The sequence below is a fragment of the Scyliorhinus canicula genome, chromosome 26 (genome assembly GCF_902713615.1).
Source record: "Scyliorhinus canicula chromosome 26, sScyCan1.1, whole genome shotgun sequence".
Taxonomy (NCBI): Eukaryota; Metazoa; Chordata; class Chondrichthyes; order Carcharhiniformes; family Scyliorhinidae; genus Scyliorhinus; species Scyliorhinus canicula.
This window is the reverse complement of record NC_052171.1, coordinates 1703557-1717532: the sequence shown is the minus strand read 5'-3', so window position 1 is coordinate 1717532 and position 13976 is coordinate 1703557. Positions and strand designations below refer to the sequence as shown.

The 13976-nt window shown below is 46.9% G+C and overlaps 2 protein-coding genes across 2 annotated transcripts; one reads left to right on the top strand and one right to left on the bottom strand.

Moving 5' to 3' along the window:
* Positions 1 to 899: 899 nt before the first annotated feature.
* On the bottom strand, positions 900 to 4468 carry tmem127 (transmembrane protein 127). The gene is made up of 3 exons (XM_038785326.1): positions 4072 to 4468; positions 2992 to 3156; positions 900 to 2332 (listed from the first exon to the last, which is right to left on the bottom strand). The coding sequence occupies exons 1-3, from the start codon at positions 4310 to 4312 to the stop codon at positions 2025 to 2027; spliced, it is 714 nt and encodes a 237-aa protein (XP_038641254.1). The 5' UTR covers positions 4313 to 4468; the 3' UTR covers positions 900 to 2024.
* Positions 4469 to 4595: 127 nt separating this feature from the next.
* Positions 4596 to 11243, top strand: ciao1 (cytosolic iron-sulfur assembly component 1). Its single transcript, XM_038785479.1, has 7 exons — positions 4596 to 4779; positions 4881 to 5029; positions 5818 to 5929; positions 8720 to 8808; positions 9008 to 9209; positions 9836 to 9923; positions 10329 to 11243. The coding sequence occupies exons 1-7, from the start codon at positions 4641 to 4643 to the stop codon at positions 10561 to 10563; spliced, it is 1014 nt and encodes a 337-aa protein (XP_038641407.1). The 5' UTR covers positions 4596 to 4640; the 3' UTR covers positions 10564 to 11243.
* Positions 11244 to 13976: the final 2733 nt, after the last annotated feature.

Here is a 13976-nt window from a genome sequence, read left to right as displayed (position 1 = left end):
TCTGGAAAATCAATGCTGAGAGAGAAAGTTACTGAACAGCCAACAGTTATTGTCTAATTTCTGTCTATCTTGTTCGTGATGGCTGGAAGTTTTGTTCCACTCAGAACTGAGGCATTCTAAATGCATTTTGCCTTAATTTCTTGATTTAAATTTTCCTCACAGATCATAGAATTTAGTGCAGGAGGCCATTCGGCCCATCGAATCTGCACCGGCTCTTGGAAAGAGCACCCTACCCAAGGTCAAAACCTCCACCGTATCCCCATAACCCCACCCAACATTAAGGGCAATTTATCATGGCCAATCCACCTAACCTGCACATCTTTGGACTGTGGGAGGAAACCAGAGCACCCAGAGGAAACCCCCGCGCACACGGGATGTGCAGACTCCGCACAGACAGTGACCCAAGCCGGAATCGAACCTGGAGCTGTGAAGCAATTGTGCTATCCACAATGCTACCGTGCTGCCTTAATGTTCACTCTCTGAACTTCCATAATTTAAAATGCCTGCAGGGATTTAGAGGGAAAGAGAATGGTTTTGGCTGCATAATACCCGCCCCATCCCAATTCAATATGTCATCTGCTTCCAGTTATCAGTCACCGGTTGGACAGCAGAAGAACATCCAAGAATCTGTCAGAAGGATTGTACAAAAAGAAAATCTATTTGTGGTGAGCACGCAGATTTTTCGCAAACAGATGTCCAGTGTTATATCAACCAGTGAGGCACATCACAAGATTGACCTTTTCTTGTAGCCCATGAAATTTTGCCACACCCAGGCACAGTGTCTCCCCAAATCCATGGTTCATTTGTTTTGAGGGAGTGAGGATATTGCATGTGAATGGCTGGTTGTGTGTCAACACATTGCATTTGGTACACCACTTAAACACCTTGTAGACTGTTAATATTTCTTGTATACTGATTTATTTTATGTGAACTTCTGTTTTTAAACTTGACATAGAGGTTTGGAATAGGGAATTTAACACGTGCCCTCTTAAGAAATATGCCTCTTTGATGTAACTTTCACGAATTGTAATATATATCCCTAAGTGGGTGGATGTCAGATTATTTCTGCTGACTCTATGAAACAGTTATATGGACTCACATTGCTTTGCTGTATAATTCTAAAAGCTAACCATGATATTACTGTCGACCTGATAGTGTTTTCTTCCTCTCATCCAAAATGGGAGTAGGGAAGGGTAACAGACACTATTTCCAGCAATGCCAGCAGTCAGACTTGCAGTACTAATCATTTTCAATTCAACAGCTTGACACAAACTGAAAAATTGGACAAATCCATGCTGTGAACAATTGTAAACTCAAATCCCCATACTGCTGATAGGCTCCCATGAATTCAGTGCTGGCACTTAAATGACTGAATCAATGGGGGATATTCTCCGGGCTTAAATCAGGAACGAGAGTACATTTTGCAAGTGAGTGAACACTAAGAGATCACAATGAGCGAAAGCAGAGACAGTATCCTTTTGACTGGCATGCATCTTGCCATGGGGAAACATGGACAAAATATTTACATACACCTCTTGTAAAAGAATGTTAACTTTAAGAAGTCTAAAAATTCCACTTAAATAATACAAAGTGCTTGTGAGTATAGTAAATAATGCAATAACAGAAGCACTGCACAATTCTAGTTTATTTCAAGCACTGAAATAGAAAAGCTTTAAAAAGTCTATAAAAACATTTAACTTTTACAAATGTTCAAATTCAGCCTATCCAAGTTAAAAAGATACTGCCTCTGGATGAAGTATGGTGATACAGTTGAGAACTCCAACCGCTTCAACAATGTATTTTGTCATCCATCAGGAATGAGAAAGTGAGCACAGCAATCAATAGACTTGTAGCTTTGGGATGACCGTAATTTCTGGTCCCCAACACACGAATTGAACTGCAAGGATGATGAGGGATCGGAGGTAGCTGCTCCAGATGAAAACTTTAAATGAACAGAAGGGACAAGTTCTGAGAGTCAAGTGAAGTGAGATTGATGATGAGAAAATAGTGATGTGTCTTGATATTCAAGGTGTGTATGCAGGGGGAGGCTGGAACTGGTTGACAATCTCATATTCAACAGGGTATGGTTCGTTCTCTTCCATTTCTGACAGCAGTTCCAGTGCTTGTTCCTCTTCCTCTGTTGGGTAGTGCCGCAGAAGGTTAGCAGCTGTTGCCAAGATGGATGCTCCTCCGGCACCTGCCACCAAGTAAAAGCTAACTGCAAAGGTCACAAAGACACGGGATCCATGGTATTTCTTGTGCTGCTGCTGAAGTGCTAGGATCAACTCGGATGCCCAGTAACAGAACCCAATCACCGTGGCACACTGCAGAACTGGTAATAATAAATAAAGACAGTGAGTGAAGCAAGAGGGTATGCGCCAGGAAAAAGTCCCATAATATGTTAAAATGATGGCAGCACAATCACAATTCAAAGTGACAGAGGAAGCACTCTCAATATGCATGTAAGAGGAGAACAAAGATATTTTACTCTGACAATCTGAGGGGCCTCCTGATCTTTAGACCTCTCATCAGCATAGCCAAAATAGGTACGAGTTGAGTGGGAAATCTGTGCCTTTGTGAAACACGTTCATGCTGTATCATCCTGTTTGTTGAAATAAAAAGTCTTCCTGCCAAATAGTCACGGCTGAGATGAGCTGCACTCATCTTTTCAAAAGCAATTTGCAAAATGGTTGTATAAATATTAAAAATAAAGAACACCCAGGGCAGCACGGTGGTGCAGTGGTTAACACTGCTGTCTCGCGGCGCCAAGGTCCCAGGTTCAATCCCAGTGATGGGTCACTGTCTGTGTGGAATTTGCACATTCTCCCCGTGTGTGAGTCTCGCCCCCCCAAAACCGAAAGATGTGCAGTGTAGGTGGACTGGTGATACTAAATTGTCCCTTAATTGGGACAAATTAATTGGGCAAAAAAAATAAAAATAAACACTCAGTTTCCAAACAGTTTTTGGCACATTGGTATCACTTGCACTTACCGGTGAGAATATGAGCAAAGGCATATCTGCGGGTAATTTTCAATGCTGGGTGTTTTGGTCCAAACACGTCAAGTAGAAAAGCAGACAAACTGCAAAGGATCCCCAGGAAACAGAAGGCACCAATGACCCGCAGCAGGAGCACAGTCTGAGGGTTCATACAATAATCTGCAGAGAGAGAGAGAGGGGGCGGGTTACATATCAGACATCTTCACGCATTAAACAGCAAAACGATAAAAATAAACCGAGTTGAGAGCCTGCTGTGGCTGAGAGTGGCATTCTCGTCTTGTCAAAAGTGGAGTTCAAATCTACTCGCAGACAGTGGAGCAGCGGGGGGAGTGCCACACAGAGGTGCCATGTTTCAGACGATGTGGAGATGCTGGCGCTGGACTGGGGTGGGTGCAGTGAGCAGTCTCACAACACCAGGTTAATAGAACATAGAACAGTACAGCACAGAACAGGCCCTTCGGCCCTCGATGTTGTGCCGAGCAATGATCACCCTACTTAAACCCACATACCCGTAACCCAACAATCCCCCCATTAACCTTATACTACGGGCAATTTAGCATGGCCAATCCACCTAACCCGCACATCTTTGGACTGTGGGAGGAAACTGGAGCACCCGGAGGAAACCCACGCACACACGGGGAGGACGTGCAGACTCCACACAGACAGTGACCCAGCCGGGAATCGAACCTGGGACCTTGGAGCTGTGAAGCATTGATGCTAACCACCATGCTACCGTGAGGCCCCCTAAAGTCCCAACAGGTTTGTTTTGAATCACGAGCTTTCGGAGCGCAGCTCCTTCATCAGGTGAGCTCCTTCAGAGGAGCGCCGCTCCGAAAGCTCGTGATTACAAAAAAGCCTGTTGGACTTTGATGTTTCAGATGAGATGTTAAACTCAGACCTTCTAATGAACAGTATCCAGTGGCACAACCTCTCACCTGGAGGCTGAGTCAGGAATGCGGGGAAGCTATTTAACGGCGGAGGTTTTAATCCTGAGTCACCACCCAGGTATCAGAGGCAGGATCGCCTGCCAGGCGGCACTGAGGCCAAACCCTCACACCCCATCACTCCCATTACCTTCCAGTAGCGCCGAGTCCAGCCGTCCCAGCACATCGGCGACGCCGAGCTCCAGGCGCGGGCAGGTGCCGCCGTGGGCGCGCAGCCAGGCCGGCTCAGCCAGCGCCGTGCACAGCGCGGTCACCGAGAGCGCGCCCGGCACCGCCGACGCCAGGCTCCGCTCCGTGTGCTTGGGGAGCGCGCCCCCAGCGCCCGGCCGCCGGCGCGATCCTGACACACCGGTTCCCGCGGGTCCGTACATCCTCCGCTCCGGTCCCCGTGCGAACGACGAAGGGCTCCGACCGCCGATAATTGAGAAGATTGGAGAGAGGTTAGGGGCCGGGGGGGGGTAGAGATATCCGGCTGTCCCGAGCCGCGCGCGCAATGTCCTGTTCCCCACCAAACGACCGCCCTCGCCTTGCACGTGACGCGCGAGTGGGTGGGGGCGGAGCGGTGATTGGTCGCCCCGCCGTCTGATTGACGGCGGCTCCTCGCCAATTGGACTCGGCTCCGGCGTTGGTCCTCCAACCAACCGGAGGGCGGGGCGAGAGGCGAGGAGGCGGGGCTTGCATGTGGCGCGCGGCGCGAGGATGAGGCGGCGGTTGGCGTTGGAGTTGCGCTTCCAGGCGCACCCCGACTCCCGGGCCTGGAATGTGGCCTGGAGCCCGAGCGGGACGCTGCTGGCTTCGTGCGGAGGCGATCGGTCTGTGCGCATCTGGGCCAGAGAAGGTGGGAGCGGGTTCGGCGGGAGGGAGCGGGAGCGGGAGCCAGACGCGGGGCCTGGACTCATTTAATGATCAACATCCTCTCCGTCTCTCTCTGTCACTCAGGGCCGGCCTGGCAGTGCAAGTGCCTGCTGGAAGATGGGCACCAGCGCACCGTGCGGAAGGTCTCCTGGTCGCCCTGCAGCAACTACCTGGCCTCGGTCAGCTTCGATGCCACCACCTGCATCTGGAGGAAGAAGGAGGATGGATTTGAGGTAGCGCACCCCTAACATTCAGAGCGGGGCTGGAAGGGATGGTGGAGCCCTGCTGCCAGGAGCTGAGTGAAGGTTGAACTCATAGAACATAGTACAGCACAGAACAGGCCCTTCGGCCCTCGATGTTGTGCCGAGCAATGACCACCCTACTCAAACCCACGTATCCACCCTATACCCGTAACCTTACTTTTTTTTAAGGACACTACGGGCAATTTAGCCTGGCCAATCCACCTAACCGGCACATCTTTGGACTGTGGGAGGAAACCCACGCACACACGGGGAGGACGTGCAGACTCCACACAGACAGTGACCCAGCCGGGAACTGAACCTGGGACCCTGGAGCTGTGAAGCTAACCACCATGCTACCGTGCTAGGGTTAGGGTTGTGCTAACCACCATGCTCCTTCGGGCTTTGGGTCTCAACCTTTCTTTGACAGATCAAACACGATTCCGGCAAAACGTGTTCATTCCTGTATTTTTTCTTGAAGTAAATTTGAAGTACCAACTCCCCCCCCCCCCCCCCCCCCCAAATTATGGGGCAATTTAGTACGGCCAATTCACGACCCGGTACATCTTTGGGTTGTGGGCGGTGAGACCCACGCAGCCACGGGGAGAATGCGCAAACTCCACACGGACGGTAACCCGGGGCCGGGATTGAACCCGGGTCCTCAGCGCTGTGAGGCAGCAGTGCTAACCACTGCGTCACCGTGTCGCCTTTTATTCCTGTATTATGTTGTTTCTTCACGGGAATAGATCTTGCACGTCACCCTGATTGTTTTCTTTTGACAGCTCTTGACAACTCTGGAAGGGCATGAGAATGAAGTGAAGTCTGTCGCCTGGGCTCCATCGGGCAGTCTCCTCGCAACATGCAGCCGGGATAAAAGTGTGTGGGTTTGGGAAGGTGAGAGAATATTTAATCAAATATGCCCTCGTAAAAGAGACTGCATGCAAAGAATCTGCAATATCTGTCTGAAAGGGTGGCAGAGGCAAAAACTCTCATGCCATTTAAAAAGTACTTGGTTGTGCACTTGAACTGACTCAGACGAAGAGGTTAAAAGTGTGATTAGGCTAGAGAGCTCTTTACCATCTGCTGCAGAGGGACCAAATAACATCCTTCCATGCTGCAAGGGTCTGTAATTCTATGCGAAGTTGTTCGCTTTGGCAGCAAGAATTTAAAAAAGCAGACTTAAATGGAGAATGGCTGCAGAATTTTGAGGTGCAGTAGATGGATCTCGGTGTTCGAGCACATGAGTCACAAAAAGATGGTGCGCGCGGACAGCAAGTAAATAAGAAGGCTACCCTTCATGACAAGAATAATTGAATAATCCCTGCACCATCTGAGGTTATTCATGAAGACCCATCTTCTCAACCTTACCCCTGGCCTGAGGTGTGGTGATTCTCAGGTCAAATCACCACCTGTCAGCTCTCCCCCTCAAAGGGGAAAGCAGCCTAAGGTCATCTGGGATTATGCCAACTTTACCTTTATTTGAAAATAAAAGTAAGGATGATATTATGCTCCAGTTATAAGAACATAGGAACTAGGAGCAGGAGTAGGCCATCTGGCCCCTCGAGCGTGCTCTGCCATTCAATGAGATCATGGCTGATCTTTTGTGGACTCAGCTCCACTTTCCGGCCCGAACACCATAACCATTATGAGACCATATCGCGAATACTGTTGCAGATTTGGTGTCCATATTGAAGGAAGGATGTAAAATGCATTGGAGGTGGTTTACAATATTAATAGCTGGAATGAGCGGGTTGTCTTATGAAGAAAGCTTGGACAGACTGGGCTTGTTTCCACAGGAGTTTAGAAGAGTGAGGGGTGACTTCATTGAAATATACAAGACCCTTAACTGTTTTAACAAGGTGACAAGAGGAAAAGATATTTCCTTTTGTGGTTGAGTCCAGAATTAGGGAGCACTGTTTTAAAATTGTTAGCTTGTCAATACAGTTAAAGTCCCGAAAGACATGCTGTTTGTTGGGTCAATTGGACATTCTGAATTCTCCCTCTGTGTACCCGAACAGGTGCCGGAATGTGGCGACTCGGGGATTTTCACAGTAACTTCATTGCAGTGTTAATGTAGGCCTACTTGTGACAATAAAGATTATTATTCTTGAAATCAGGGGTCGTGAGTTAAGATCAAAATTAGCAGAATTTGTTTCTTTCAGTGTCTTCCACAGTAAACGGTGGAGGCAGGGCCTTTGAATATTTTAAAAACAGGTAGATAGATTCTTGTTACGTGAGGGAATCAAACGTTATTGACCCGGAGGAGGAGGCAGGGCGTGGTAGAAAACACAAACATAGCCATGGTCTTACTTAACGGCGGAGCAGGCTTGATGGGCCAAATGACCTGTTTTTGCTCCCATTTTGTGGGGTGATATGAGATATGGTGGGGAGGTAAGCCCGTTAAAAACTCAATTTATATCAATGATTTGGACAAAGGATTGTACACTATACACAGGACACCAAGCAAGAGAACAGGACGATGTGTAGATTGGAGGAGAAAGTTGCAGAAAGACAAAGACAGGTTACAAGTGGAAAAACTGGCATGCGGAATTTATGATACTGAAGAACAAGATCAAACACTTTGCATACAAGAATGACAAATTGGAGCATTTTCTAAACTAAGGACGAGGAGTAAAGAATTTTGTGCATCCATGTACGCGAGCCTTGTTGAGCACGTGGCCCAAGTAGCCCCGTCCAATGTGGTCCTGGCAGCAGTTTTCAGAATAATGGGAAGTGGAGTGGAAGATTCTGAAAGAAACTGCACTCATGAGCCTCTCAGCAGCAAATGTGGGTGAGAAGCAGTTAAGAGTGTGGGATTGTGTGTGTTTGACTCATTCACAGTCTCCGTATTGCCACTCGCCTTTATCCCCATACACCAACACCACAATCACACCCCTTCACACAATGGTTGAGTGTGAACAATTCAGCATCAAGAGATTGTGGGTGAATCGGACAAACAGACTCGGTCACACTCGTATTCTCTTACTGATCTTAATTACTCTTGGTTATTAATTTATTGTTTTGACATTCCTTTTATTTTATGCTCAGCAAGTTGTTTCTTGATACTTCAACTTTATTTCACAATTCATGTTTAACGTGGTGCCAAACGTTTATCTTTCTGAAATTTGCCCATTGGCTCAAAGAGTGACATAAAAATGGCAACATGTACTTCCCCAGCAAATGAAAATTTGGACAAGCTCATTGTTCACCAATAACTCAAAGCTCAGATGCTAGTCCTAAAAATTTCAAAAGCTAGCATTCTGGAATGTTATGGAATTTTGGCATTTATCTTAATGAACTGAAATATGAGGAAGTTATGCTAAAATCAGGTCAATTTCAAGTGAATCTAAAAGCAGTCAGGTAAAGTTATTGAGGAATAATTATGCAGGTCGGTCAGTGGATTGGGATATCAATCGACTATGATCTGGTTGAAATGACCTCCAAGCTCACTGGACTGAAGGAGCTATTCCTGATCCTGTGTGATCATACAAATCTCATGAACAAGGGTTGAGTTGAAGGCCGTTAATAAACCAAAATGCCATGTATATTTTGTAAACCCAAGTGCTTGCCATTTCCTCGGATTCCAAAACTAGTTACCTGCTTGCTGAGACATCGCAGCACAGTCCAGTTGAGTGAGGTTGCTGTATCAGGAACTGTTGCTGACTAGTCTCATTTGCATTTTAGTGGATGAGGAAGATGACTACGAGTGCGTGAGTGTACTGAATGCTCATACCCAGGATGTCAAACATGTAATCTGGCACCCAAATGGAGAGGTAAGAGCTTCCGATGCAAGCATGCCTTATTTGCAGTCTCTGACCCTCCTGATGTTGTATGGTATATAATATATGTATATGTATTTATATATAAATATATGCAGCAAGCCAGAGTCAAATGGCCCTTTTCATATGGTGCAATGTAGTCAGGACTGTATAACTTTCAAATTATTATGTATATTTCTGAATTCAACACTAGCTCCTGGCTTCTGGAAGCTATGATAACAGCATTAAATTGTACAAGGAGGAAGATGATGATTGGGTCTGTGTCAGCACTCTTGAAGGTCATGAGTCTACAGTTTGGAGTATTGCTTTTGATAAAACAGGGGAACGTTTGGTATCTTGCAGCGATGACAAAACTGTGAAAATCTGGAAAGCATACAGGCCTGGCAATGAACAAGGTAAAAAAGCTGGACTGAGCACGATGCAGCCCTAGTTTATTTTTCAGTTGATCCTGCAAAAGGATGAATTGTGACCATTTGATTGATACAATCTCAATCGTCGAGATAGCCTTATGCTGATACCGGAACCTGTTTGCAAATGTGCTATTACACAAACAGATACATTGGCATTGCCTCTATTAAACCTACCACCTGCTCCTTTTCAGTTCTGAGGAAAAATGTAATCACTTTTGCAAAAAAAATGTTGTTTGTTGAACAGAAGCTTGGACACCTAAATAACTTGGTCACAGTTAAGATGGTTTCTGAGGCGATATTCAGAAGGTCAAAGTATTCAAGCCCAAATAAAATTATATAGCAGCATGAGGAGCAGATTACTGCTGAATTATTTTTGGAACACACAAAATGAAAGTGTCAATCTGTTTTATTTTGTGTGGAAGCAGCATGCAGATGTGATTAATGACGCTAAAATGTGGTGAACAAATGGCACATTTTGTTCCAGGCAAAAAGAATTCAATTAGAACCAGTGAAAATTATTTTTCTGCTGTTTCCCCATGGGAAGAATTCCACTATGTGTTGATACTTTGTGCCGTGACAGAACCTCAAATATGATTATCTTTTTGGTGCAGGTGTGGTCTGCAGTGGATCAGATCTGTCCTGGAAGTGTATCTGCACCCTATCTGGGTTTCACACACGGCCCATCTATGACATCTCCTGGTAAGTTCAGAGTCATTGTTGTGTTGGTAACCCACCCCTAGGAAAGTTCCTTATTTCAAATACTTTAATGATTGATGAAAATGCAAACCTCCTTTTCACTGATAAATTATGTGATACGTAACACAAGGAAGCCATTTGGCCCATTGTGACTTCTGTTATGGAACTGTTCAGAGTTGCAATTCCCTGATCTTTCCACAGAGGCGTGTAATTTGTTTTCTGGACTTGGAATATTTATGCAATTGCTTATATTGAATCTGCTGCTCTCTTTACTGACTGTTATGCCACTAAATACAGTTGCTCTCTATTTACTCTGGAAACCCTTCATTTTGAGCAACTCTCAAATCTTGTTAGATTGTCTAATAACCCCAGCTTTTCCAAACTGTTCACATTCCTTCATCCTTTCAGGTGTCACATGACTGATGCTATTGCAACTGCATGTGGTGATGATGCAGTCAGGATATTTGAGGAGGATCCTGGCTCGGACCCACACCAACCCACCTTTTCACTCACGGCGCACATTCCAAAAGCACACGCTCAGGATGTCAACTGTGTGGCATGGAACCCAAAGCAAGCAGGGCTGTTGGCATCATGCAGTGATGATGGGGACATCACTATCTGGAGATACGAGTTTGAAGACTAGCGCAAGCTTTTGTCCAGAGGTGTTCGATCTGACAATGTGGGCGTTCTCAATAACTGCATTGCACTGCGTATTAACTGTCCAGCGTTGGAATTAATCACCATGACTACTTACTGTAACCATTTTCACATTTGCACTAATTATGGTTATGTTCTGGCTACCACTAAATCCTGTGTAGAGATTAACAATTGAACAAACATCAATTCATTTTTAAAAATAAATCTAGAGTACTCAATTCTTTTTTTCCAATTAAAGGGCAATTGTTTTGTGGCCAATCCACCAACCCTGCACATCCTTGGGTTGTAGGGGTGAGACCCACACAGACATGTGGAGAATGTGCAAACTCCACACGGACAGTGACCTGGGGCCCGAATCGATCCCGGGACCTCAGCACCGTGAGGCATCAGTGCTAACCACTGCACCATTGTGTCGCCCAAACATCAATTTGTTTTTACCTTTTAAAAAGATAATTGTAATTGGTGCTCCGCTAACAACTAACTTCCAATAAATTTAGGCGTGTGCTTAAACAGTGGGCTTCATCATTCTTCATCTGTTACTTGAGAGAAAATTATGTACAGTTAAATGTGACAGACACTTGAAGCTCTCATAAGTAAGCAAGAATTCTTCTCCTTCACGTGCATGTTAATGGAATTGTTCAATAAAAGCCTTTATAATTAATATTACTCTATAATTGAGAGACTTTTATGAGGAATATTGGCAATTTACATCAGAAGAGTTTTACCACTTTGGAGTAAGGTTACACATTAATCGTGACACAGGGGGGTGGGGAGAAGGAGTTAACTGCCATTTAATTTTTATTCTCCCATGGGGTGTGTGTGTTGCTGGCACGGCTACCTCCAGATGCTTCCGGTAGCCGTCATGGAGTGAGTGGTCGCACACAGGGCAGCTCCAGCTCAAAGGCTTTGGTTTGAGCTCTTTTTACCTGAAAGTGGGGTCGTTGTTTTAAAAAATATTTTTTATTCTCCTTTTTCACATTTTCTCCCAAATTTACACCCAACAATAAACAATAATCAGTAACAAATGTAATGTCAATTCCCATATCAATAACAATGATCCCATCCTCCCACCAAACCCCAGACATTGGCCCGCATGTTAACATAAACAAATGACAAAAAGGAATCAGGAATCGCCCATAGTCACCATTAACACATACCGTCCCCCTCCGCACAAGCCTCCCAGCCCCCAACCTTCCTAATGTTCGATGATGTGATCCAATTCTCAAAAGTGCATCATGAGTAACTCCCTCAGTTCAAATTTGACCTTTTCAAGCGTTACGAATTCCAGCAGATCCCCCCCCCCCCCCCCCCCCCCCGCTCCGCCAAGGCATAGGGTGGAGAGGTTGATCTTCACCCTAACAGGATCCGCCTTTGGCTGGTCAACGAGGCGAAGGCTACAACATCTGCCTCCGCACCCGTTTCCAACCCCGGCTGGTCAGACACCCCCCCCCAAATGGCGTTCCGAGGGCCCGGGTCCAGTTTCACGTGCACCACTATAGAGATTAACCGAAACACCTTCCAGTAATCCTCCAGCTTTGGACAGGACCAAAACATATGAACGTGGTTTGCGGGGCCTACCCCGCAACGTTCACACACATCGTCTACCCCCTCAAAGAGCCGGCTCATCCTCACCCTTGCAAGGTGTGCTCTGTATACCACCTTCAGCTGTATCAGCCCCAACCTCGCACATGAGGTGGAGGCGTTCACCTTCAGGGAGCACCTCTCACCAGAACTCCTCCATACCCTCTCCCAACTCTTCCACTTTGCCTTGATCCCTTCAAGCGGCGCCTTCTCCTCCAAAATAGCCCCATAAACCGCCGATACTACCCCCTTCTCCAGTCCCCCTGTCTTCAGGACCTCCTCCAGCAATGTGGAGGTCGGCTCTATTGGGAAGCTCTGTATCTCCTTTCTGGCAAAGTCTTGAACCTGCATGTATCTGAATATTTCCCCCTGTTCCAGCCCATACTTTGCTCCCAGCTCCTTCAATCCTGCAAAATGACCCCCATGAAATAAATCTTTTAGTGTCCTAATTCCTTTCTCCTCCCATCTCCGAAAATTTCCATCCCACTTCTCTGGCTCAAATCTATGGTTCCCCCGAATCGTCATTTCCCTTGACCCTGCCCCCAACCCAAAGTGCTGTCGAAACTGCCTCCAAATTCTCAACGAAGCTATTACTACTGGATTCCCTGAGTATCTCCTCGGGGCCGTCGGGAAAAGTGGGGTAGTTTTGACAAGAAAGTGTAGCTGAAGGTGAGAAGTTCCTGCAGTGAGTGGCATGTCTGCTGGTTACGAGACCTAGAATCAAAAAGGTTAAGGACCTGGCCAAGGAATTGGAGGAGAACTGTGGCGCAGTCGCACTTGTGAAGATGGCAGAGGGGGAAGGGTTGTCACAAATTGGAAAGCCCCAGATGGAGCAGTTGATGCCATTTATTGAAGAAGAGTTCCGTCAGCAACAAAAGATACACGAGGATTGGTTGAAGGCCCGAGGGAGCGGTAGCACCCCTGAAAGGATTGATTGAGCAAGTGAAGAAACACAGGGATCACAAATACAGGAAATTGAGAAGGTGATGTCTAACCACAGTGATTGGGCGGTGGCGTTGGATGCTGAGGTGGGGCTCTCGGGGGACCTTTGCAAGCCACTAAAGGTAGAGGAGCAGGATGAACCGGTCCAGAGGGCAGAATCTGAGTCTCGCTAGCCTGCCTGAGGATGTGGAAGGTACAAGTGCAACGAGATACGTTTTAATGATGGTGGCGGAGGGGGTGCAGGAGAAGGTACAGAGGTGGACAAAGCATGCAGGTCTCTTAAGGCAAGAGCAGTGGATCTGCCACAGGCGGTGATTGTGAGGCTCCAAACATTTGTGGAGAAGGAAAAGATCCTGCGGTGGGCCAGGGACTGTGAACGGGAGGGAACCTACCATCTGGTGTTTTTCTTTTTGGAGGGGTGATCTGTGGTTTTGGATGTCTCTTTGTGTGGGGAAGGGAGCTGTTTGCACTGACCAAGGAGGGAAGGGGAGGGGTAGGCAGGACTGGCCTTTGGGCTGGAGCTGCCATGCTGGAAGGTAATGCTGGTGAACGGAATTGAGTTGGGCATAGCGCCTGCAAGAGATGGTCAAGTGGAGGGGTGTGTGCGAGGAGGTGGGGGTAGATGCAACGTGGCAGAGTTGGTGACTGAGCGTGGTCATGGGTGGAGAAGGGGGCCATCTTAGATGGGCCCAGTTCAGGACAGAACTTTCCAATGGGGCTTTCCAATTTGATGACGGAGGCAAAGGGGGGTGGAGGTGTAAGCCTCTGTTTGAGATTCGTAACATGGAATGTATGAGCACTGAACAGGCCGGTGAAGAGGTCTCGGGTCTTCGTGCACTTGAAGATGGGGGTGGTATTTCTGCAGGAGACGCACCT